At 36.3% G+C, this 23,527-nt stretch overlaps 1 protein-coding gene across 3 annotated transcripts in view; it reads right to left on the bottom strand.

Annotated features, from left to right (window-relative positions):
* STAG1 (STAG1 cohesin complex component) overlaps window positions 1-23,527 on the bottom strand; it is a 368,375-nt gene that overhangs the window by 5,622 nt on the left and 339,226 nt on the right. For all 3 annotated transcript variants that reach the window (XM_076005282.1, XM_076005291.1, XM_012787757.3), the window contains 8 exons: window positions 20,614-20,715; window positions 16,976-17,124; window positions 15,848-15,976; window positions 9,316-9,521; window positions 5,113-5,287; window positions 3,359-3,469; window positions 2,717-2,831; window positions 54-134 (listed from right to left, as the gene is read on the bottom strand). In XM_076005282.1, the coding sequence (XP_075861397.1) occupies window positions 54-134; window positions 2,717-2,831; window positions 3,359-3,469; window positions 5,113-5,287; window positions 9,316-9,521; window positions 15,848-15,976; window positions 16,976-17,124; window positions 20,614-20,715 (1,068 nt within the window). The remainder of the gene's footprint in view (window positions 1-53; window positions 135-2,716; window positions 2,832-3,358; window positions 3,470-5,112; window positions 5,288-9,315; window positions 9,522-15,847; window positions 15,977-16,975; window positions 17,125-20,613; window positions 20,716-23,527) is intronic.

Raw genomic sequence — 23,527 nt, 5'->3', positions numbered from 1 at the left:
ATAAACAGGACCAAGAAACCATAAATAAAAAACAGTAATAACTGAACATTTACTGAATCATCTTCTATGATAGCTGCAGAGTCAAAGAAGTCTGGCCTTAGCTCAGCTCTCTCTCGCCGATTTCTTGATGGAGGCTGGAAAGAGAAATCAGTTACTTTTTATTTCCCTTAAGATCATTAAGACAATGAATTGTGATAATTAGCTAATATTTCTGACAGTATCATATATATACATTTGCATAATATATACAAATAGTCAATTTTGAAAGGAAAAAGAGATCTGGCTTTTATATGAAGCAGATTTTTAAAAAAACCTAGCAGTACTTTTGAGTTTTACACTTTCAAGCTAAAATGAATAAACTGAACATATCAATACATGTAAGTACTTTTGGGATTACAAACACAGAACATGCTTTCCCTTTCAAGTCATGGAACATTATAAAATTGATCAAATACTAGGTGATAAACTTTAATGAATTCCCCAAAGCAGGTAGATGGAAAGCTCCTAGAGGTGGGGGCAGGGAGGTTATAGATCAGAGTGACATGATCTCATTATATTTCTAATTAAAACTTTTCATTATGGAAAATTCAAAACATACAAAGCAGAATGTTATGGACTGACTTATGCACCCCTCCCCCTAATTTATACATTGAAGTCCCAACTTCCAGTACCTTATAGAATGTGACTATATTCGGAAATACAGTTTTTAAAGAGACAGGGTAAAATGAGGTCATATGGGTGGGCCCTAATCAAATAAGACTGGTGTCCTTATAAGTTAGAGGAAACACATATACAGGAAAAACATCTGAAGATAAAAGGAAGAAGACAGATAGATATAAGCCAAGGAGGGAAGCCTCAAAATGAAATCAATTCTGCTGACACATTCATCTCAGACTTCTAGCCTCCAGAAATGTGAAAAATAAATTTGTTTAAGCCACCAATGTCTGTGTGGTATTTGTTATGGCAGCCCAATACACAGAGAAAGCAGTATGATGAATTTCCATGTGGCTACCACCTACTTTCAAAAACTCAAATATTTGGCCAATCTTGCTCCACTGAGTCTCCTTATTGTTTTTTCTTCCCCATGTCATTTCACCTATAATTACTTCAATGTTATCTACAGCTGATGAAAACTTTTTAAAAAACATAACCACCATACATTACTATTCCTAAAAAAATAATCTTTTAGTATTACCTATATTGAGTCCATATTCAAATTTCCTTATCTCAAATATGTCTGTTTTTTTTTTTTTTTTTTTTTTTAAGACAGAGTCTCACTTTGTTGTCCAGGCTAGAGTGAGTGCCGTGGCATCAGCCTAGCTCACAGCAACCTCAAACTCCTGGGCTCAAGCGATCCTACTGCCTCAGCCTCCCGAGTAGCTGGGACTACAGGCATGTGCCACCATGCCCGGATAATTTTTTACATATATATATCAGTTGGCCAATTAATTTCTTTCTATTTATAGTAGAGACGGGGTCTTGCTCTTGCTCAGGCTGGTTTTGAACTCCTGACCTCGAACAATCCGCCCGCCTCAGCCTCCCAGAGAGCTAGGATTACAGGCGTGAGCCACCGTGCCCGGCCTCAAATATGTCTTTTTAATAGTAAACAAATAAGTTCCATATTTTGCATTTGGCTATAATGTTGGAGCACAGTATTTTGTCAGACTCTGTTGGTCAATAGGGCTAAGAGATGTGAAAGGTTTCAGGAGTTTTGCAGGGCTTTTCCTTGAGGGAATATGTGGGCATGTTAGTTCACAGACTAGAAAGGTGCTTCCAACAAAGGGAGGCACTGTCAGAGAACATCTGCAAAGCAATGTTTTTTTGAAGCTGCAAGCTATCGCCTAGAGCTTATTGCCCAGCAGAACTTGGTTTTGGGCCCAAGGCTGAGACGACATGCAGCTGGAACTATCTTAAACTTCAAGGCTATTCCTGCTTCACTCCTGACCACCTTGTATCTGTATTTAGAGAAACAGATTAGTATACAGACTCAGTGTTCCTGATTTATACATTTTTATCTTTAATTTGTATGCTCAGCTAGGTTTATTCTTAACCTAGGCCTTAGAATGTTTATCCTAGAAACATTTTATAATCATCTATTCTGGTAGAAAGAATTAGGTAAGGGTCCCTTGAAACCTTTGGGGAGCCTTGAAACCCCAACAAATGAGCTGTACACATAATTCTTTAACCAAGAACAACTACTTGCTGTAACAATAAATACTGATGTGGGATTTCACTTGGTACCTCACAGCTCACAGGAATGCTGAAGGACCCCTGACTCCCCCCCACCATCACTTTAAACTGCACTTTGTCTCTATCTCTATTATTTCTCTGCCTCTATTATTTCTAAATCTCTTGTGATGATCCTGCCTGGGACCTGTTTTGCTGGGAGAGTAGCTAACTCCTTAAATTTGAGCAAGACTCAAATTTAAAGTACAAGAGGCCAGATACACATGCTATGCTGAAAGATTTGATGTGAGCTCTTTTTCAAGAAGGTGAAAAGGAGGAACCAGTTTCTATTATTGCCAAAATAAAAAATATGACAGCTTTGAAGGCAGGCTTGAAGAACACACAAGCTTATCCAAACACCCATTGTTGGTCAATGTTACCACCTCCTTACTTCACCCTTTCTCCCATGGGGTTCTGAGAACAAAAGGATCATCTTATATCAATGACATCACATTTTTTAATAAAATCAAAATGCAGTGAATTTTTTTACCAGATCAATAACCATGGTGTCTTCAAACTCTTCATTCATATCTTCTAACTGGCTCCGGGATGACATCATCACATCTTCAAAGATGGGCTCAGCATCTTCTTCCATTAGACCTCGACTGGTAAGGAAAAGGTACAGTCAAAAAGCTGTTCAGATTTAACCAACTGGAAGTCCTGGCTCTTTCTTAGATTAGCTCTTCTAACCAATAGAAGTATACCTTCTAATCATGACCTATATAGACCACACAAATTATGATACTGAACTCCAAGATAATTAGGGATCACTCCATTGGTTCACTCAAGATTTCATCTCAACTCAGAAGGAAGTATAATTAAATGCAATAATATTAACAGTTGTTAACATTTATTTAGCTCTGTGTCAATTTCCTCCAAATTCTGTTTGGTATTACTATTGTCCTGATTTTACAAACGAACTTGAGGCACAGATGTTTTAGAGCTTGCCCAACATAGCAGCAGGATTTAAATGCTAAAAGTCTCAAGAGCCTCCATTCCTATCCTATGCTGCACAGCATATCAAGCATTATAATTTTAACTCTGAAGACCAAACATCAGACACCCAAGTCATTTCACAAAATGACCAGCAATCACATAGTTATGTTTTTGTGATACTCAATGTAACACTTACACGGCATGCCTTACTCCAGTTCTCACTTTCATGTAGTTCATTCCTGTTCTGTCCTTCCGATTTAAGTCTTCTAACTTCGGCTGGCCTAACCAAGAGATCTGCATCTGAGGACTAAGAGAGGGTACTATTATTCATTTTGTGGTAGCAGATGATAAATTTAGCTAATAAGCTCCATGCTAAGAAAGCCATGGTTGGCTGATTTAATCCCCATATAGGAGGAATCAGCTGGAATTACTCCAGTGCCTTTACAAAAAAGGCAGTAAGTTGCCCAAAGAGATCCGTAAGTCTCCAAGAGAAGCTGGCTGGGGCTAGTTGGATGCTTAAACTATTTTTTATCCTTGTTCCCCAAATCTCTGCCAAGCAAGGGTACTTCTCAGACCTCTGTGTCTTTGGCTGCTGCCCCACTCAAGGAATAGCCAGCTGGAAAGCAAGTCCCTAAGGAACAGAAAAGATGCTGGCATGGCAGCTGAAAGCTCTCCAGAGTTGAATAAGGAAGAGTATAACATCTTTTCTCAGTTTGTGATGGAGTCATATCTCCCTTTGTACTCTCTACTTACTGGAACATGGGAACTTGCATAAACATGCCTCTTGGGAATTTTATAGGATGTAAACTTTAGTGATTTTTAGCCTATAAAATCTGTCACATGAAATTCTAAGTAGCTTGTCTTTATATCATGTGGGGCTAATCACCTTGATTAAACCTATAAACGTAAAGAGCAGGGAAAAGAAGGTGGACCACACCCAGAGGAACTGACAAGTGGTAAGGTGAGGGAGGCAAGGGAGGCTGCTCAAACAAGGAGAACCCACCCTGTAGGAAAAGGTGTGGGGATATTGGTCATAAGGCAAACCACCTTCTAGGACACTCAGCAGCACAAGAATGCCCACTTATGCAATGGCTGACCACTTAGGTTTGAAGAAAGGCAGATACTTTAAAAAGCAATGGGGTCTTAGAAACCCAGGATCTGAATACTTCTAATTGCCTTTTTCTACTTTCAACCTACTAAATTTGTGGAGTTCAAGGGAGAATTCTCCCTTTTATCCATCAGAGTAATTTACAACATTACCTCACTATACATAGACACATATGATGAGCTAAGAGAATTTCAAAGTTGGATGGAAAACAACAAAAAGTTAAGATTTTTATTGCAGAACTCACATCATCACATCCTGCCTTCTCTATAATTTTGAGAGCCTTGTATACTAGAAAACAATTTAATTGCTAGTGTAGGGAAAAAGACCTTGATTCTGTCTTAGCAACTATTCTCAGAATTTATCAAATAAGATCTTAAAAATTCTTAATCCATGAACAATTTAAAATATAAATGTAACCAAGTTAAAATACTATTGATTGTGTAAATGGATGATAAAGGTAACACAAAGTCTATATATTTGGTGTTCAGACTACTGATAACTTAGCAGAAGCTTTATCAGGTTCTCTTGCCAAGGAAGTAACTGCATTATCTTCTTGGCAAGTCCCTGAGAAGAAATAAATCTGCTCAATGAAAATGCAAACTCTGACTAAAATTAGCACTTTGTGAGACACTATGCATTTAAAGGTCTGTGAACTTTGAGGAACTGGTATCCACATTGTTTTTAGACTTTTTATAAATCATATAAATTATCCCTATTTGTGGCTTTGTCTTCTCACAAACTAACTAGCTATATGTTTTGATGAATAAATCAAGTTTTTCTTAAATAGTTTTACTTTCACAGTTAAAGGTTTTATGCCAAGAAAACAAATTTTTACTACTTACTTGTGTAAAAAGTCTGGTTCAGAACCATGTTCAGACTCAGGTTCTTGAATCTGCTCTCCCATGGGCCGGCTGTTCTCCCGAAGTACAGTGGAAGTGAGTTGTGGTGCTGGCAGGGGCCCAGGAGTCTGAATCATGGTGTCAGTCCTATTTAGCCATGTGTTATCCAGACTCTCATCTATAAAATTCCAGTTAGAGTCACAGAACGTTATGGGTGGAGTGTACTCCGGCGGCAGTTATATCATAGACCTGAAGAGCATGGCTCTGCAGTTAGGCTGCTGAGTGTGAATCCTAGTTCCACTACTTACTTGTGTGACCTTTGTATAAGTTATTAAACTTCCAAAGTTTTATCATATATAAAATGGAGAAATCAGTACCTAACCCAACAGAATTGGGAGGATTAAATGACATAATGTATGTAATGATCAAATGTTACCTATGATCACATTAGCACCTCTTAAAGTCCTACCGTCTCTGAGGATTCATTCACCCTAGAAGGGGACCAGACAGAGACCTCTCCAACTTTCCTTTGCTCAAGCAATAAAGGGCCTATTTCCTGGGCCTCATAGGGGCCCCAGGCAGTAGTAGTACTTAAAACCTGGCTGGCCATTATGGAGAAATCAGCACATCTCTTTGCACAATTGGACACTGGTCACCAGAGAAATAACTCTTTCTGCTAGGTTATATATGTAGATGTAGGAGATGGGTAGAGAGGCTCACTGTTTTCATGCTTCTAAGTCCTCAGGGAAGTTTTCCAATATCACCACACCCAGCCCTCACTTACCATTTTCTTTTAACTTCTAGAGGAAATGTAATTATTCCTGCTCACTTAGGACTTAATTACATACTATCTTACACGAGCAGGTATGTGATTTTTGTCATATGTATAAATTATCTTTGTAATTAGATTTAAGTTCCTTCAAGGGGCCAGGAACTGTTTTTTCCTTCTTCTAAAGATGGTTTATAAAGAGCAGATTAAAGATTATGTCTATATTCTACGCTATCCTAATAAAATATTACATAAGTTTCTGGTGGGCATGGTAGCTCATGCCTATAATCCCAGCACTTTAGGAGGATGAGGCAGGAGGATTGATTGAGGCCAGAAGTCCAAGACCAGCCTGGGCAGCATAGTGAGACTCCATTTCTAGTAAAAAAAAAAAATTAGCTAGACCTGGTGACACATGCCTGTAGTCCTAGCTACTTAGGAGGCAGAGGCAGGAGGACTGCTTGAGCCCAGGAGCTGAAGGTTACAATGAGCTATGATTGTGCCACTGCCCTCCAGTCTAGGCAACAGAGAAAGACTCTTTAAAAAAAAAAAGTTACTACCTATAAAATTCTAAATTATTTTAATATGCGAAGGCTTTTTAAAAAATTATTATAGCTATGGTTTTCCTTCTGAAGAATTTTAATCACAAAGTTTAGTATGACTCCTATTGTTTTTCCTCTTCTTATTAGGTCTCAGAGATGTGTACATGTTAGGTTCCTCATTTGCCGGCAAGCATTCCATCTTTCTCAGTATATTTCTCAGGTTTCCAATATTTTGTCAGATACATATGTACCTTCTGGATTAGCTTTTCTGTCCCTCGAAATACCTACTCATTGTGTGATTAAGGTCATTCCACTGATCTGATGCTCACTACTGAATCTCTTAATCAACACAATTGTGTTTTATCATCTTCTAATCATACCACTTTTCATTCTACATTTAATTAAACCTTTTATTCTCTGCCACATTTAAAATCTTATGATAAAAAGATTAGTATCATTTAGGTTCTGAACATGGTAGGTAAACCCATCTGTCGGCTCTCTAATACATATCATTTTTTCTTAGAAAATCTTCCTGGATTCATTCAAGGGTGGGGAATCTGTGGCCTTCTAGGTCCTTAAGTGCAGCCTTTTGACTGAATCCAAATTTTACAGAGCAAATCCTTTTATTAAAAGGGGTGCAGCAGAGAAAGATGAAGCTTTTCTTGCCTCCTTTGGTGCTTAAACAAGAATAATCTTGAAATCAGAAGGCTGCAGGGTCTTTTATTAATACCTAATCTGCAGCACTTAGCACATTTCTTAGGAAGGTGCTTGGTAGAGACTTACTGAATGAATGAATGATTTCAGGAAGAACTCACTCTTCTTGAGTAGAAGAATGAATTCTAACCCTTTAAATGATTCCTCAATGAAAACATTTCTTGTAATACTCTCTCATTTTCACCCCAAAGGGATGACATTCCAGTGCCTAAAAGTTCTGGGCATGCAACCTATCTTTGTCATTTTGTAAATTTCAAATCAATACAGAACAAGTTTTCTTTTTTGCAATTTAACAATTACCAAATTAGGTTATCTGCTCCATATGTGCTTCCCTTAATCTTGAAGAGAATAACTGACTGTTCCATTAGTGAATTATATATGGTTCTCTAAATTGTCTAGGCCTTAACTTCTTCTGTGTAAAATTTAGATAATAGTGTTGAATTCTGAGTTGACTTATAAAACCTTTATACAACACTTATGTTCCAGTGACTGACCTAAGTGCTTTACAAGTATTAGTCAAATCAATGATTAAATGATATAATGCATGTAAAACATTCCTAGTACCTAATAAAGATTTCATGAGTGCTGGCTAATAAAAATATTACACCGAAGAAAAGCTGCGAGGGGAAAAACATTTACATATGGAACACTCTGATAGGGACCGCTCTAGAAGATATTTTCAAAGGGAAATGACTAAAGTCATTCTTTAGAGAAAAGTCCAAGATCCTATAACACAAAGAGAGGATTTTATATTTTCATTCTCTGGACTATAAAGAATTTAAGTACCAAAGCTAAAACTTGAAAGGAAATCTTAACCTTTGTGAAGAATTTGTTAAACTTTAACATTTAACACTAATTCTTTCATTCACTTGAAATATAGATGTTGCCTAATCCACTGACTGATGCTAGATAAGAAGCATTACTATATGATGATGATAACATTCTGATAATAGCAGCTAACATTCGTTGAATGCTACCTATGTACGTGTCAAACACTTGTGCTCAGTATTGTGTGTATGCTAAGTTGTTTTATTAGGAGTATCTCATTTAATATTCCAAGTCACTGACAGGATAGGTACTTTGATTATACTTCACTTGATCAATGACTGACACTTCAAGATGTTAAGTAATATGCTCAAAGGTCACACAGCTGATAAATGAGAAAGCCAGGCTTGAATTCTGGAACTCTGATTTTAGAATTTGTGCTTTTCATCAATAGTTGATATTGCCTCCCCAATAAGGAAAAGAAACATTAGATTTAAATTCTAATTTTGCCACAGATTTTAGCAAAATCCTTAGTGAGTCACTTTTTTAGGCAGCAGAGATAAGATGATGAAAGATGTACAGAAAGTTATAAGAAAGAGCAAGAGAGCAAGACTCAAATCACAGCCCTCCTCTCTTGGTTTGGAGAAAATCTGTGATGAGAAGCATGGAGAAGGAGGAAGATTATTTGAGGAAATAAGCATTTTTATATTGAGGCTTCTCTCAGTAAGTTTAAGAGGTATGTTTTGTTTTAACAGAGTAATTTTTAGTCTTTTCGGACATGGGAATACTTCCTATTGATCAGATTTCATGACAATTCAACCTTTCATTCCCCATAGTCCAAGGGGGTTATAAAACCAGATTTGGCCAATCACTGTCTTACATACAAAAATAATAAATTATCCAGCCATGTGGTAGAACTGGAAAGCTATTCTAGTATTCAAATGGATTATTTTGTTTAAAATTTTAATGTATTAGAGGATTATTGGGGGGGCGGGGCTCAATTTTATAGACCTTCATTACTCTACTTTTTTTTCTCTGTGCTTATTTCTTCTCTGCTTCATGCTTCTTCAAATACTTTTTCCTTGACTCTTCTCTTTCTTTTTTGGAGTGGGGGGAGGAAGGAATGGGGTATCACAATGTTGTCTGCACTGTTCTCGAACTCCTGGGTTCAAGTGATCCTCCTGCCTCAGCTTCCCAGTAGCTAGGACTAAAGGCGCAAACCACTGCACCTGGCTATCCTTGACCTTTTTCTGTCCCACTTTGTCTATTATAATCTTTTTCCTGAACATCTCAGTGTGTATCAAATATACAAGGAAATCATGTGCTTAACACTATTACCTTGCATCAACAGATTATTTGCCACTGTATTTCTCTCTATAAAATCAGGCAAACTGGCTCACAGTGTAAAAGCAGACTTACCTTCTACTCGCTTTTTATGAAGTGGGGGTCGTCCTTTCTTATTCCTTACTGAAGAGGTTTTACTGCTGCTACTTCCACTGTTCACAGACATTCTATCATCTTCACCCCCCGTAACTAATGAATTTCTATAGGAGATTAGTGGAAGCCATACATCTTCTCTCCTTTCCATCATCTGCTCGGTAAGGAACTTCTCTAGGTAGGAATGACTAGAAACACAACAGAAGCAGCAGTGATTTTCATGGAAGCAGTTCATGTATCACTTACTTAAATTTTTTCGTCACCAGAGGCTCTCTTTCTGCAGGTTCTGCAGAATACCTACAGATATACATTAAACTGTTAATACTGGTCACCTTTGAAAGAGAGGGACTGAGAATTTAAGGTTTTCTTTCACGTATTCCTATAATACTTTAAAATAAGAGAATGTATCACTAAGGGCATGTGAAGTGTACTGTGTGTGTGTGTGGCAGGAAACAGGGAATATATCTTCTGTATTTTTCCCTTTGCTTTTAAATAACAAAGTTCAAAAAACGTCCAAAGTTTGGTTCAAAAAGATTACTGAATTTTCTTTTAATGTGTTCAAACCAGAGCAGGATTTCTGGAACAGTGAAGTGAGGAGGTTGGCATAGTGAGGAGGTTGGCATAGCCTCTCCCCAACAAAACCACCTATAACTGGTAAAAATTATAAAACAGAATTTTTGCAAATTATCTTAAGAGCATATAGCAAATAGAGAAAAATTTATTTAAGAAAATCTAATAAATCTTGGTAAGAACAGCAAGAGTTTGCAGGATTTTCAGTCCTGTTCACTTTCCTTGTCCCCTCTCCCCCAGTACAGCTCTGTATTGTGGAAACTTTACCCCAGGCAGGTGGCTGAGAAGATGGGGGCCCCCTCTCTCTCTAGTTTCCAGCCTAGGGCTACCCTGAAAGAAAGGAGCATATCATTTTCATTTCTCACCAACCCCCAGCCCTGTGTTGTAGAAGCTCTATTCTGAGAAGCAACCAGGAGGAATGAGGCTCCTTTTTCCCACCTAGCCTCTACTCCTGGGGTAGAAACTCCCCCAGGCCTAGCTCCACTGGGGCCCTGAATGCCCCACCTCAATTCTATTACAGAGTTCCATACCTGGAGGGATAAGCTAAGAACCCTGGGTTACCCATGCCTCCCCTGCTCAAAGAGCAGGGATGTCATCCTGAGAGAAGAGGGATGGTTTCATATCTCATTTCATTCCTCCCCCTTTTTCTTTTAATGGCATAAAAGTTAACATTCTGTCCAGGGGCTGAGGCAGACTATAAGGAAGAGGCTCTACAGCTCTGGAGGGGTGGTGGCAGGGTGTGGGAGGGCGGGAGCTGACTTTATTTGGAATAAAGAGTAGAAAAATCCTCTCCTAAGGGCACTGACAACACAGATCCTGATGGAGAGCAAATAAGAGGGTGCTAGTAACTCTTTAATACTAGCAGCAACAAATGACAATGCAGAACAGCTAGAAGTTTGACAAAGAGACAGCAGAGAAGAACACTCCTGGAATCACAATCCTGGGATTGCTTGAGCCCAGGAGTTAGAGGCTACAGTGAGCTATGACTGGGCCACTGCACTCCAACCTGAGTGGAAGACTGAGATCCTGCCTAAATAAATAAATAAAACTTTAAAAAAATTAAAAAAAAAATCTTGAAAGTAGTAAGAGAAAATAACTCATTACATACAAAGAAAATCCCAAAATTAATCATGATTAATTCTCATCAGACGCAATGGAGGCCAGAAGGCAGTAGAGAATGACATAGTCAGAGTGCTAAAAGCAAAAAAACTATCAAACAAGAATATTATATCCAGCAAAACCATATATCAAAACTAAAGACAAAATATACTCCCAGATGAACAAAAGCTGAGAGAATTTGTTGCTAGCAGACCTGCCTTACTAGAAATACTAAAGGAAGTTCTTCAAGCTGAAAAATGACACCAGAGGGTAACTTAATTTACATGAAAAAACAAAGAGTGCCAGTAAAGGTAATTAGTAGGTAGTTATGAAAGACAGTATAATTACATATTTACTTATCCTTTCTCTGTCAACTGATTCAAAAAGCAAATATATAAAACAATACTTTATTACTACATTGTTAAGCATATAACATAGCATGACTTATTTAAGCACAAAAGAGGTGAGAGAGAAGTTGTATTAAAGTATGGGAATGACAGCAGATGGTAATTCAAATCCATAGGACCAAATTCAGAGAACTAGAAATGGTAAGTTAAATAGGAAGGTTAATATAACAAACTAAATATATACTTTCTTTTCTTGGCTTCTTTAAAAAATACAAGATTACCTCAAGTAATAATTATAACAATGTATTATTAGGTTTGTAATACATAGATGTACTATGTATAATAATTGCACAAAAAAGGGAGGGAGGAAATGGAGTTAGAATTAAAGCTTCTATATTCCTTAGAATAAATCTAAAGTAAATTTTGATAAGATGTGTACTGTAAGGACTAAAGAAAAACCACTAAGAGAATAACTTAAGGAATATAATTAAATATCATTAAAGGAATTAAAATGGTACAATAGAAAATATCCATTTAATATAAATGAAGACAGTAAAGGAGAAAGAACAACAAAAAAAATCCCTACAAGACACATAGAAAACAAAAAGTATAACAGCAGAGATTGTTAGGTTGATGAAACACACTAGATTCAAAGACACAAAAGCAGAAAGTAAAAGGATGGAAAAAGGGTATACCATGCAAACAGTGAACAAAATAAAGCTGGAGTGGTTATATTATTAACAATACCAGACAAAATAGAGTTTAAGACAAAAATTATAGAGACAAAGAATGACATTTTAGAATAAAAGTCAACTGATTACACTTACCTGTTGGGTATAATAAACACTATTCTGGTGATGGGCACACCAAAAGCCCTGACTTAAGCATTATATAAGGTAACCATGCACCAAAACATTTGTATGCCCATAATACTTTGAAATAATTTAAAAAATGTATATATGCTTAACAACAGAGTCCCAAAATACATGATGCAAAAACTGATAGAACTGAAGGGACAAATAGACAATTCTATAATAATAGATGGAGATTTCAAGACCCCACTTCCAAAACAGATAGGACAACTAAGCAAAAGATTAAAAAGTAAATAAAAGACTTGGAAAATACTATAAACAAAACTAGAAGTCAACTAGATTATAAGACATTTACAGAACAAAACTCCACCCAACAATAGAAGAATTAACATATTCTTCTCAAGCATACATGGAACACGGTCCAGGATAAACCATATGTTGGTCCACAAAACAAGCCCCTATAAATTTAATCTTAATTTTATTTTTATATTTTATAATTTTTATTTATTATTTTAAGTCTAGTTATGTGAAGCAGTAGGAGTGGAGAAGGAACAGAAGATTTTGTAACTGGTTCTGATCAATTAGTTTTAAACATAAATTTGAAAAGATTAAAATCATACAATGCATGCTTTCTGACCACAATGGTATGAAATTAGAAATCAGTAATAGAAGAAAAATTTAGAAATTTAGGAATAATGTCAAAATTAAAATGCTTCTAAATAACCAATAGGTTAAAGAAAAAAAATAACAAGTGAAATGAGAAGATACTTTGAGATGAATGGAAATCAAAATGCAACCTACCAACACTTATAGGATGCAGCTAATGTTCAGAGGAAAATGTATACCTATAAATACCTTTATTCAAAAAGTTTTCAAACCACTCTACTCCCATCAATACTCAACATCCATCATTCTCTATTACCCCATTTCAGCACCTGAAACTCTTATTTGTTGTTAGCTTGCCTGTTTAAACATCCCCCCCTGCATGAGAACATATGCTTTAGAATGATAGCTGACCATATTAGGGGCTTAATAAATATTTTGTGACTAACATGAAGTCAACATCTTTCCATAGAACTCTCACTTATATTCATATAAGCATTAATTGTCTCTCCAAATTTTTTTATTTACAATATTATAACTGACTTTCCTTCCTATCAATTTTATAAATATCATCTTATTTTTTTATAAACTTTTAATCATTACAGTATCATCCTTTTGAAAAGTTTCTAGTTTGGTTCTAAGTAAAACTTATCCCATCAAAATTTACTTTTGAATACTACATATATATTTCTTTACACTGTTATATCAGTGATCATAAAAAGCAAACAAGAAAAAAAAATCAATCTTTTGAAACAAGTCAAATACAATAGAAAATAAAACTAAAATGAAATTAAAAAGAAAGAATGAAGGGTTACACAACAGCTAAGCCAATGTTGATACACTTTTGAATTGCAGAATAAGAAATTATTTCTGAGGCCGGGCGCGGTGGCTCACGCCTGTAATCCTAGCACTCTGGGAGGCCGAGGCGGGCGGATTGCTCGAGGTCGGGAGTTCGAAACCAGCCTGAGCGAGACCCCGTCTCTACTAAAAATAGAAAGAAATTAATTGACCAACTAAAAATATATACACAAAAAATTAGCCGGGCATGGTGGCGCATGCCTGTAGTCCCAGCTACTTGGGAGGCTGAGGCAGGAGGATCGCTTGAGCCCAGGAGTTTGAGGTTGCTGTGAGCTAGGCTGATGCCACGGCACTCACTCTAGCCAGGGCAACAAAAGTGAGACTCTGTGTCAAATAAAAAAAAAAAAAAAAGAAATTATTTCTGGCTTGACTGTTACTGGCGTATATGAATGTCACTGATTTGTGTGCATTAATTTTATATCCTGAAACTTTACTGAATTCATTTATCAATTCTAGGAGTCTCTTGGTTGAATCCTTGGGATTTGCTAAATATAATAGCATATTGTCAGCAAAGAGTACGAATTTGACCTCTTCTGCCCCAATTTGGATACCCTTAATACCCCTCTCTTGTCTGATTACTCTGGCAAAGACTTCCAGCACTATGTTGAATAGAAGTGGAGATAGAGGGCAACCTTGTCCAGTTCCTGTTCCAAGTGGGAATGCTTTCAGTTTTTCCCCATTCAGTATGATATTGGCTCTGGGTTTATCACAGATGGCCTTAATAATTTTAAGGAATGTCCCATCTATGCCTAAGAGTTTTTATCATAAAAGTGTGCTGGATCTTGTCAAATGCTTTTTCTGTGCCTATTTAGAGAATCATATGGTCTTTGTTCTTGCTTTTATTTATGTGGTGAATGAAATTTATAGATTTGTGTATGTTGAACTAGCCTTGCATCTCTGGGATAAAGCCCACCTGGTCATGATGAATTATTTTTTTGATGTGCTGTTGGATTCGGTTTGCTAAGATTTTGTTGAGGATTTTTGCATCTATATTCATGAGGGCTGTTGGTCTGTAGTTTTCTTTTTTTGTCTTGTCCTTTCCTGGCTTTGGTATCAAGGTGATATTGGCTTCATAAAATGAGTTGGGGAGGATACCATCCTTCTCAAGGTTTTGAAATAATTTCTGCAGTATAGCTATGAGTTCTTCTTTGTAGGTTTGGTAAAATTCAGGTATGAACCCATCTAAGGCTCTCATCAGAAGCCAGAGCCTGATTTTTCTGAATTTGTCAACTAATAATCTACTGGATGATGGAGTGATACTGTTGTGTGAGGCCTTAAGACTTCCAAAGTGTTACCTACAGAGACTGTCCTTAGAAAGCTGTGGCCTCACAGCAGCTGGTTGTGAGGATCTTTCTTTGGCTCTCATCAGCAATAAAAGGCTGACATATTTGTGCTTGGCCGACAATGCCTTGGGAGATGGTGGAGTAAAGCTTATTAGTGATGTCTTGCAACATCCAGGGTGTACTCTACGGAGCCTTGTGCTGAGGCGTTGCCATTTCACTTCGCTTAGCAGTGAACATCTCTCAACATGTCTGCTGCACAACAAAAGCCTGGTGCATCTGGATCTAGGTTCAAACTGGCTACAAGATGATGGAGCAAAACTTCTGTGTGATGTCTTTCGGCATCCAAGCTGTACTCTTCAGGACGTGGAATTGATGGGCTGCGTTCTCACTAGTGCATGTTGTCTGGATCTGGCTTCTGTTATTTTGAGCAACTCAAACTTGTGGAGCCTGGACCTTGGGAACAATGATTTGCAGGATGATGGAGTGAAAATTCTGTGTACCGCTTTGAGACATCCAGACTGTAACATTCAGAGGCTTGGGTTGGCATACTGTGGTTTGACCTCACTCTGTTGTCAAGATCTCTCCTCTACTCTTAGCAGCAACCAAAAACTGATGAAAATGAACCTGACACAGAATATCTTAGGGTGTGAAGGAATTAGGAAGTTATGTCAAGTCTTGAGGTCTCCTAAGTGTAAACTGCAAGTTCTAGGATTGTGCAAAGAGGCGTTTCATGAGGAAGCCCAGAAGCTGCTGGAAGCTGTGGGAGTTAGCAATCCATACTTAACCATAAAGCCAGATTGTAATGATGATAATGAAGATGATAATGAAGTCTAAATTATCAAGAGAAATTATATCTAGATGACTAAAAATTTTTCTAAAAGTAAACATTTAAAATTACAATGGAATCATTATAAAACCACTTATCTTATAATGTTCAACTTACACAGTCTTTTTGTCCTGTCGAAGAAGTTTAGAAGAAAATTCACTTAGTACTTCAAGGAAAGCCAGATTAGGAGGTGGATATTCTTGTCCCTTCTGATTTTGGTATTTAAAGGCAAACTCTATACCATCCCTGAAGTAAAAGAAAATATCATCTTATTTTGCCAGATAGTATTGTACTCTCAGTGGGTTAAATTTATAAAAACATTTGAGAAGGTAGTGAAATCATCATTGAAGGTACGGAAATCTGATAAATTTAGATGGTAGACTAATATGAATATATGACATATCTGCATGTATTTAATTTTATTATTTACAGTACAAAATTGTAAGTTGTGAAAAATAAAAATAATAGCTACATAGCAACAAAGCTAAATTCCTATGTGTATTTTTTTAGAAGTAATACAGTACCCTGGAAAGATAGATTGTCAGAAAATTTGCTTCTTGGAGCTGGTTATTGTGTCAAGCAGCTGTGTGAGTTTACAAAAGTTCTTTGTAATGAGATTGACCAAATCAGTCTTTTTAAACCCATGTCTCCCAAAACATTTTCTTACTGATAGACCAGACAAAAATATGTTGCTAAATTTTCCTTTCTGTACTTCATACAATGAAAAAAATGGGCTGGGCGTGGTGGCTCATGCCTATAATCCCAGCGCTCTGGGGGGCTGAGGCAGGAGGACTGTTTGAGGTCAGGAGTTTGAGATCAGCCTGAGCAATAGAGTTCATTTCTAGTGCCTGAGCAATACAAAAAATAGAAAAGATTAGCTGGGTGTGGTGGCGTGCACTTGTATCCCAGCTACTAGGGAGAGTGAGGCAGGAGGATGGCTTAAGCCCAGGAGTTTGAGGTTGTTGTGAGCAAGGCTGATGCCATAGCACTCTAACCAGGGCAACAGGGCAAGACTGTGTCTCAAAAAAAGAAAAGAAAAGAAAAGAAATAAATGGCTAGTTTTAGTAAATTTTTTTTCAAATTACAAATGCTCTACTAGTTGGGAATCTTTAATCTAGATAATCTCTCAAGTTCTTATAACTTTAGAGTTCTATTATTTGTCACTTTAAAAATGGGTCAAATAACAGTTATTGCATTTAAATTCTAGTAAACGAGATTCTTTATAACAAAGTATTTTTCACTCACTTGTGAAGTGTGGCAACTGCTTCTCGTGTCTTAATTTGGTCCAGTCCAAATGTAAGGGCAAAGCGACGTGCCAATTCTTTAATGCCACTGACATGGGCAGATGTCCTATCTAGGTTGGGACCTTGTTCTTGAACGAGTTCATTAAACAGCTGGCAGAAAGAAAAAAGGATGAAAAAGTCCATAGCTCAGAAATTTTAACATTTTATTTATTTTCAGAATAGCTAATTTGAAATGTATAAAAGACATAAGGTGAAATGTTTCTCTCCTTGCATTGAACTATAGCCATTCTGTTCCCTTACTCCAAGTCATCTATGATTAATACTACTAGTTTCTTGAGTTAATTTTCATGCTAGTGGTATGATTAACAGCAGTTAGGAATTTCTTACTTTTAAATAATAATAATAAAGAGTATATTTTGAGATGAGAAAAGGAATATATTTACAGAAATATACTATATATTTATATATTCCTCTTGCCGTTATTTTTACAAGATGGCAATATATAAAAAAATAAGGTTCAGAACTTTGTTTTTTCACTTATCTCGTAGATAAGAAAAAACATATAAAAGAAGACCATTTGGATATAAGGGGCTAGGATTTTTTCCCACCCAATAACAAAATACATCAAAAATTTCTTAAGCTAGGTGGAGTCGTCTTATAAATTATATATATGTTACCTATATACTGTCAAAATAACAACCAAAAAAAACCCTGGAGTACTAAATAATATAAACACAATCATCATTCCACCACCAAATTTAGAAATGTAATTGTATCTCTACACACCTACCTTCTCTCCTGTTATGAGGGGTGAACTGTACAGGCTTTCACCTAAAGCCACCCCCTCCTTATGTACTAGAGAAGAAAGGAGTACAGGAGGTTTTTACCTACTCAATGGTTTTGCTCCTTTGTTTATTGCTCTCTCCTGCATCATTAACTATTTTTTCTTTACTAGATGGCTGTATCTTAAAAATACTTCCAACTTCTTGACCCCATTTCCTCTGCCAATTACCAACCCATTTCTCTGATTCCCTTTACAGCAAAGGTCCTGAAGATTATTGTTGACATTTGTTATCTTCAGTTCCTCACTTCCCAATTTCTCAATCCACTCTAATCACACCATTCATTGGAATAGCTCCTGGGTTCTAAAAGGTTGTCCATCTTTCTAGTTTTCTTCAGCAATGAACTGACATGAACTACTTACTGTGCCATTATTGGAAGGAACAGTTCTTCCACAGATTTCAAATTTATTCACAGATAATTGTTTATGAATTCTTAAACTCTTAAAATGTTTTCACAGATAGGTATATACAATAGCCTTAAACTTTAAAGTTTATATTTAATGTGAATACCTTTCATAGTAAAAAACTTCACGGAACAGCAAAGTAAAAAAAGTTCTCTTTTCTGCCGGGCGCGGTGGCTCACGCCTGTAATCCTAGCTCTCTGGGAGGCCGAGGCGGGTGGATTGCTCAAGGTCAGGAGTTCAAAACCAGCCTGAGCAAGAGCGAGACCCCGTCTCTACTATAAAATAGAAAGAAACTAATTGGCCAACTGATATATATATAAAAAAAATTAGCCGGGCATGGTGGCTCATGCCTGTAGTCCCAGCTACTCGGGAGGCTGAGACAGAAGGATCGCTCGAGCCCAGGAGTTTGAGGTTGCTGTGAGCTAGGCTGACGCCACGGCACTCACACTCACACTAGCCTGGGCAACAAAGCGAGACTCTGTCTCAAAAAAAAAAAAAAAAAAAGTTCTCTTTTCTCTCTTCCACAAAATACCATTAGTCTCTTCCAAAGGTAACCAGTGTTAAAAGGCTGAAAGTTTTCTAAATTGGAATAGACATATTATATATACATATAAAGTTTTTATCTTTGCATAAATGGCATCATAACAACATATTTTGTCTTGAAACTTGCTATTTTTCGCTTAATATTTTGTCTTAGAAATCTTTTAACTACTTCAGAGTACCTCAGTTTATTAAACCATCCCTCTATTGATGGGCATTTAGACTATTTTTGGTTTTTTACTATTACAGAGACTGCTGCAATGAAATATCTTTTACATATATGTCTTGGTGTACACTTGCATATATTAATGTAGATACCTAGAAGCAAAATTACTGACTTAAAGGGAATATATATCTTAAATTTTGAAATATACTGCAAAACTGTCTTCTAAGGCAAGAACAACTTCTTTCAAAAGGGGCCTTTTTCTCTATTTCTTTATCATTTTAATTCATGCCAATCTGTTCAGCAGTAATAAATATATCCTCATCTTAACTTTGTAGTCTACATTAATATGAAGCCACACCTCTTTTCACATTTATTGGTTTGTAAGATACTTCCTCTGAAAAGTGCCATTTTTGTATCCCATGCTTACTTTTCTATGGGATTTATTTATCCTTCTTGCTGATTTGTAGGATTTTTAATATATGATTGAAAATATCTCCCCCAATCTGTCATTTGTATTTTAAACTTTGTTCAAAGTGCTGATTGATGTACAAACCTATTTAAATTTATATGGACAATCAATTTTTAACTTTGTGCCATCTTTAGAAAAACGATGTAAAAAATATCCTCTTATTTTTTTTATGAACTTTTTTTTTTGAGACAGAGTCTCACTCTGTTGCCCCAGCTAGAGTGCCGTGGCGTCATCCTAGCTCACAGCAACCTCAAACTCGTGGGCTCGAGTGATCCTTTTGCCTCAGCCTCCTGAGTAGCTGGGACTACAGGCATGCGCCACCATGCCCAGCTAATTTTTTCTATGTATATTAGTTGGCCATTTATTTTGTTTCTATTTTTAGTAGAGATGGGATCTTGCTCTTGCTCAGGCTGGTTTTGAACTCCTGACCTCGAGCCATCCGCTTGCCTCGGCCTCCCAGAGTGCTTGGATTACAGGCGTGAGCCACTGCGCCCGGCCCTCTTATAAACTTTAAAAAAAATTATTTTATTATTATTATTTATTTGTTTTTAATTATTTTATTTATATTTTATTTAAAAAAATTTTTTTGGCTACCCCACACATTGTATTTATAAACTTTTTATCTTTACCATTTATATATAATGCATCCAGTAGTGATTTTGGGTACATGTTGGGCAGGGCTATAAACAGCTATTTTTCCAAATACACAGTCAAGTGACCCATCACCATTTATTGAACAGTACCAATCCTTTCTCCACTGAGACCTTTATCATAAACCAAATCCATTTATATGTAGACATATATATGCACATACCACTAGGCCCCCTGAAATCTCTATTTTAACTCATTAAGCATTTACCAGAAATCTTATTTATATAATATATGCAATATATTTTTTTATATGGATGCTACTGGTACCCTTTCTCATTAAATACATTTTACATTTTTTCTTTTTAAATTATTACTTTTTAAATTTCCAATTTGACATTTCATTTGATCAAAAGTAGAATTAGGATTGCATCTATTTGAAATACAAACTATAGGATTTTATTCTGAAAGAAAGGAAAATATACCTTCTTCACACCATAAAGTATCCACAGTTATGCACTGATGAAATGATCAAGTTTAAATGATACAAGACACATAGTACATACTAAGCACACAGAAGTGTAATAATGTTATTTCCATTCTTTGCCTCCCTCCTTCCAAATTCCTTACCTGCTGCAAACTGAGAATGAGAGTCTTTGCACACTGAATTTTATCAATTTGCCTGGTTTTACTCAGTGTTTCCTTAATAATATCACCATAGTCATTGTAATACTGTGAGGAAAAGAAAGTAAATGTAACTTTAAAATTACTAAAATTTCATGAGATAAACAATCGGCTGATGAAAGAAAGGAGTGTACAGAGGTGTTACATTTCCTCATCTTAAACATAATGGTAGTTAAATAATATTGTCTAATGTTAAAGGAATATCTATTTGATATTTAAGATTTAAGATTATGTAGTAATTAATAATAATAAAACTAAAAATCTGGGAATTCCAGAAGGAGAGGAGGTGTGAAAAATTCCTCATTCTTCATAGTATAATTTAACAGACACTATCTAAAAGGTGACAAATCAAGAAACAGAACTTTGGTAGAAACCTCCTGACGAACTACAACCAGAACAGTTAAAATTGCTTACTTCTGGGTTCCTAAACAGGGAGGAAGGATGGATTAGCATAGCAGACTTAACTTCTCATTTAACACTTTGCTTAGTATATCATTGCCCCCCTACATGTTTATATTTTGCTATTATAATATAAAAAATTAAAGCACAGACTTCAACAGAGATTCAGAAAAAAAATGTAGTTCAGTTTTTTGACATAAGATTAAAAGAATTTTCCTTGTGAGTAAATTAGGAAGTTTCATTTGAAACCATTAAATCTGGATATTATTTTTCCAAGCTAAAGCCTAAAGCCATATGAAGAAATGATTTATATTGGTTTGGCAACTTGATTTTTAAAATCCTCAAAAAGATAGATATGCTTCCATGATATGAGACAATAAAAGGGGAAATAGTTCAAAAGGATCACCCTTTCAGTGTAAATTAAGAATTATCTCAATGAATGGTGCATGCCTATAGTCCCAGCTACTTGGGAAGCTGAGCAGGAAGGACTGCAAGTTTGAGCCCAGCCTTGGCAAAATAGCGAGACCTTGTCTCCAAACAACAACAATAAAATACAACAACAAAAAAACATATCTCAATGAAGAACAAAAGAGAAAGATATATCAAGACACTAAAGTACTTGAGCAGGCAGATATTTGAACTAATAATTATGTAGAGAAGTTGGGGTGAAAATCACATAGCTATATATCAGAATAGCAAACAGCTATTAGAATACTCACAAAAAGGTACAATGAGCAGAGGTGTATAAAAAATGCTAAGGATGATAAAAGTTTTCTTTTAATAAAATTTTTTTTTTTTTTATGAGGAGATACAGCCTTTGGTATAAGATGAGGGTACATTCTTGGTGATAAAACTTTTTAGTAAGACTCACTTCTTGGAACCAAAGCAGTATTTTTAAGGGAAAACCAGAACTCAACACATTTTATTCTTCTCTATTTCCTGTTAAAGGGAAAAACTATTAGGTTATTAAGCATGAATGTCCAAGTTCCTTAAATACTAAGTTTGACAGTTGATATCTCTGACCTTTCACTTTGACATGTCTTATTTTATTTTTATTGTGAAAGTACATCCTTAGTCTTACAAATGCACAGTTTAGCTTATGATTATTTTTCACATTTTTTAGAGCAATTTTTGTGAAACCATGGATAAGCCAAAAATTCGTGTTATTTTCAAATATGAATTCCATTGGGGAACCAATGCAGTGTCAGATAGCTCGAAACATCCACAAAGTGTTTGGGAAGGATGTGGCTAATGAATGCATAGTACATTGATGGTTTGAGAAGTTCTGCTGTGGTGATTTAAATCTTAGATATGAGCCACACAGGCGACCTGAGACCAACGTGGATACTGATGAGCTATAGTAGCGATAAATGTACCTCAACCTACTTGTGAATTAGCAGCAAGGTTTGATGTGACTATTCCAACAATATTTGACCCTTAGAAACAAATGGGCAAGGTAAAGAAGCTTGATAGATGGGTGCCCGCATGAATTAAATGAGAATCAGAAGAGCTGTCACGACATGCGACCCATTTCTATACTGTATTATCACGTGTGATAAAAAAATGGATTCTTTTTGACAACTGCTAGCATTTGGCACAATGGCTGGATAAAGATGAAGAGCTGAAACACAGTCCAAACCCCAATATTCATCAAAAAAAAAAAAAAAAAAAAAAAGCTAATGCTGTCTGTTGGGTGGTCCAGCACTGGTATTATCCACTACAGCTTCACGAAACCTGGTCAACCGATTACAGCAGATGTCTACTACAACCAATTGGATGAAATGATGAGGATGCCTGAGATTACGCAGTCAAGACTGGTCAACAGAGACAGGCCAATCCTCTTTCAAGACAATGTTCGACCACATGTTGCACAACCAACACTGCTCAAACTACAGAAGCTGGACTTGGAAACTCTCTGTCATCCACCTTATTCACCAGACCTTGCACCAACCGACTACCACTTCTTCCTGGCTTTGGACCACTTCTTGCAAGGAAAAATATTCAATTCTGAAAAAGCTGTGGAAAACACCTTTTGTGATTTCATGGCCACTCGCTCTCTAGGCTTCTTTGCTGCTGGCATAAACAAGCTGCCCTTAAGATGGCAAAACCAGCTGGGCGTGATGGCTTGAGCTCAGAAGTTCGAGACCAGCCTGAACAAGAGCAAAACTGTCTTGATAGTCAAAAGAACGTATTTCAATTGTACTGCTTCTTATTTGAGATATCATAAACAAAACTTATTCGAAATCAGATGTTTCGTATTTAATGACCTAATATATAAAAAGAGTAACATAAACACCTTAAAATGAAACTGAGCTCTAGGTTTAGTGAGGAGATAATGAGAGCATCAAGCCATTCCAAATAAATGTTTCTTAGGCCAGATGAATCATGTCCTAAGAAAAATGCACAGATTACGGAACATTGTGCTCTTTAAGGAATGGTGAAAAATAGAAAAAGTGCTAGA

The sequence above is a fragment of the Microcebus murinus genome, chromosome 1 (assembly GCF_040939455.1).
Source record: "Microcebus murinus isolate Inina chromosome 1, M.murinus_Inina_mat1.0, whole genome shotgun sequence".
Lineage (NCBI taxonomy): Eukaryota > Metazoa > Chordata > Mammalia > Primates > Cheirogaleidae > Microcebus > Microcebus murinus.
The sequence above is the reverse complement of the archived record's forward strand: the minus strand, read 5'-3'. Positions and strand labels throughout refer to the sequence as shown.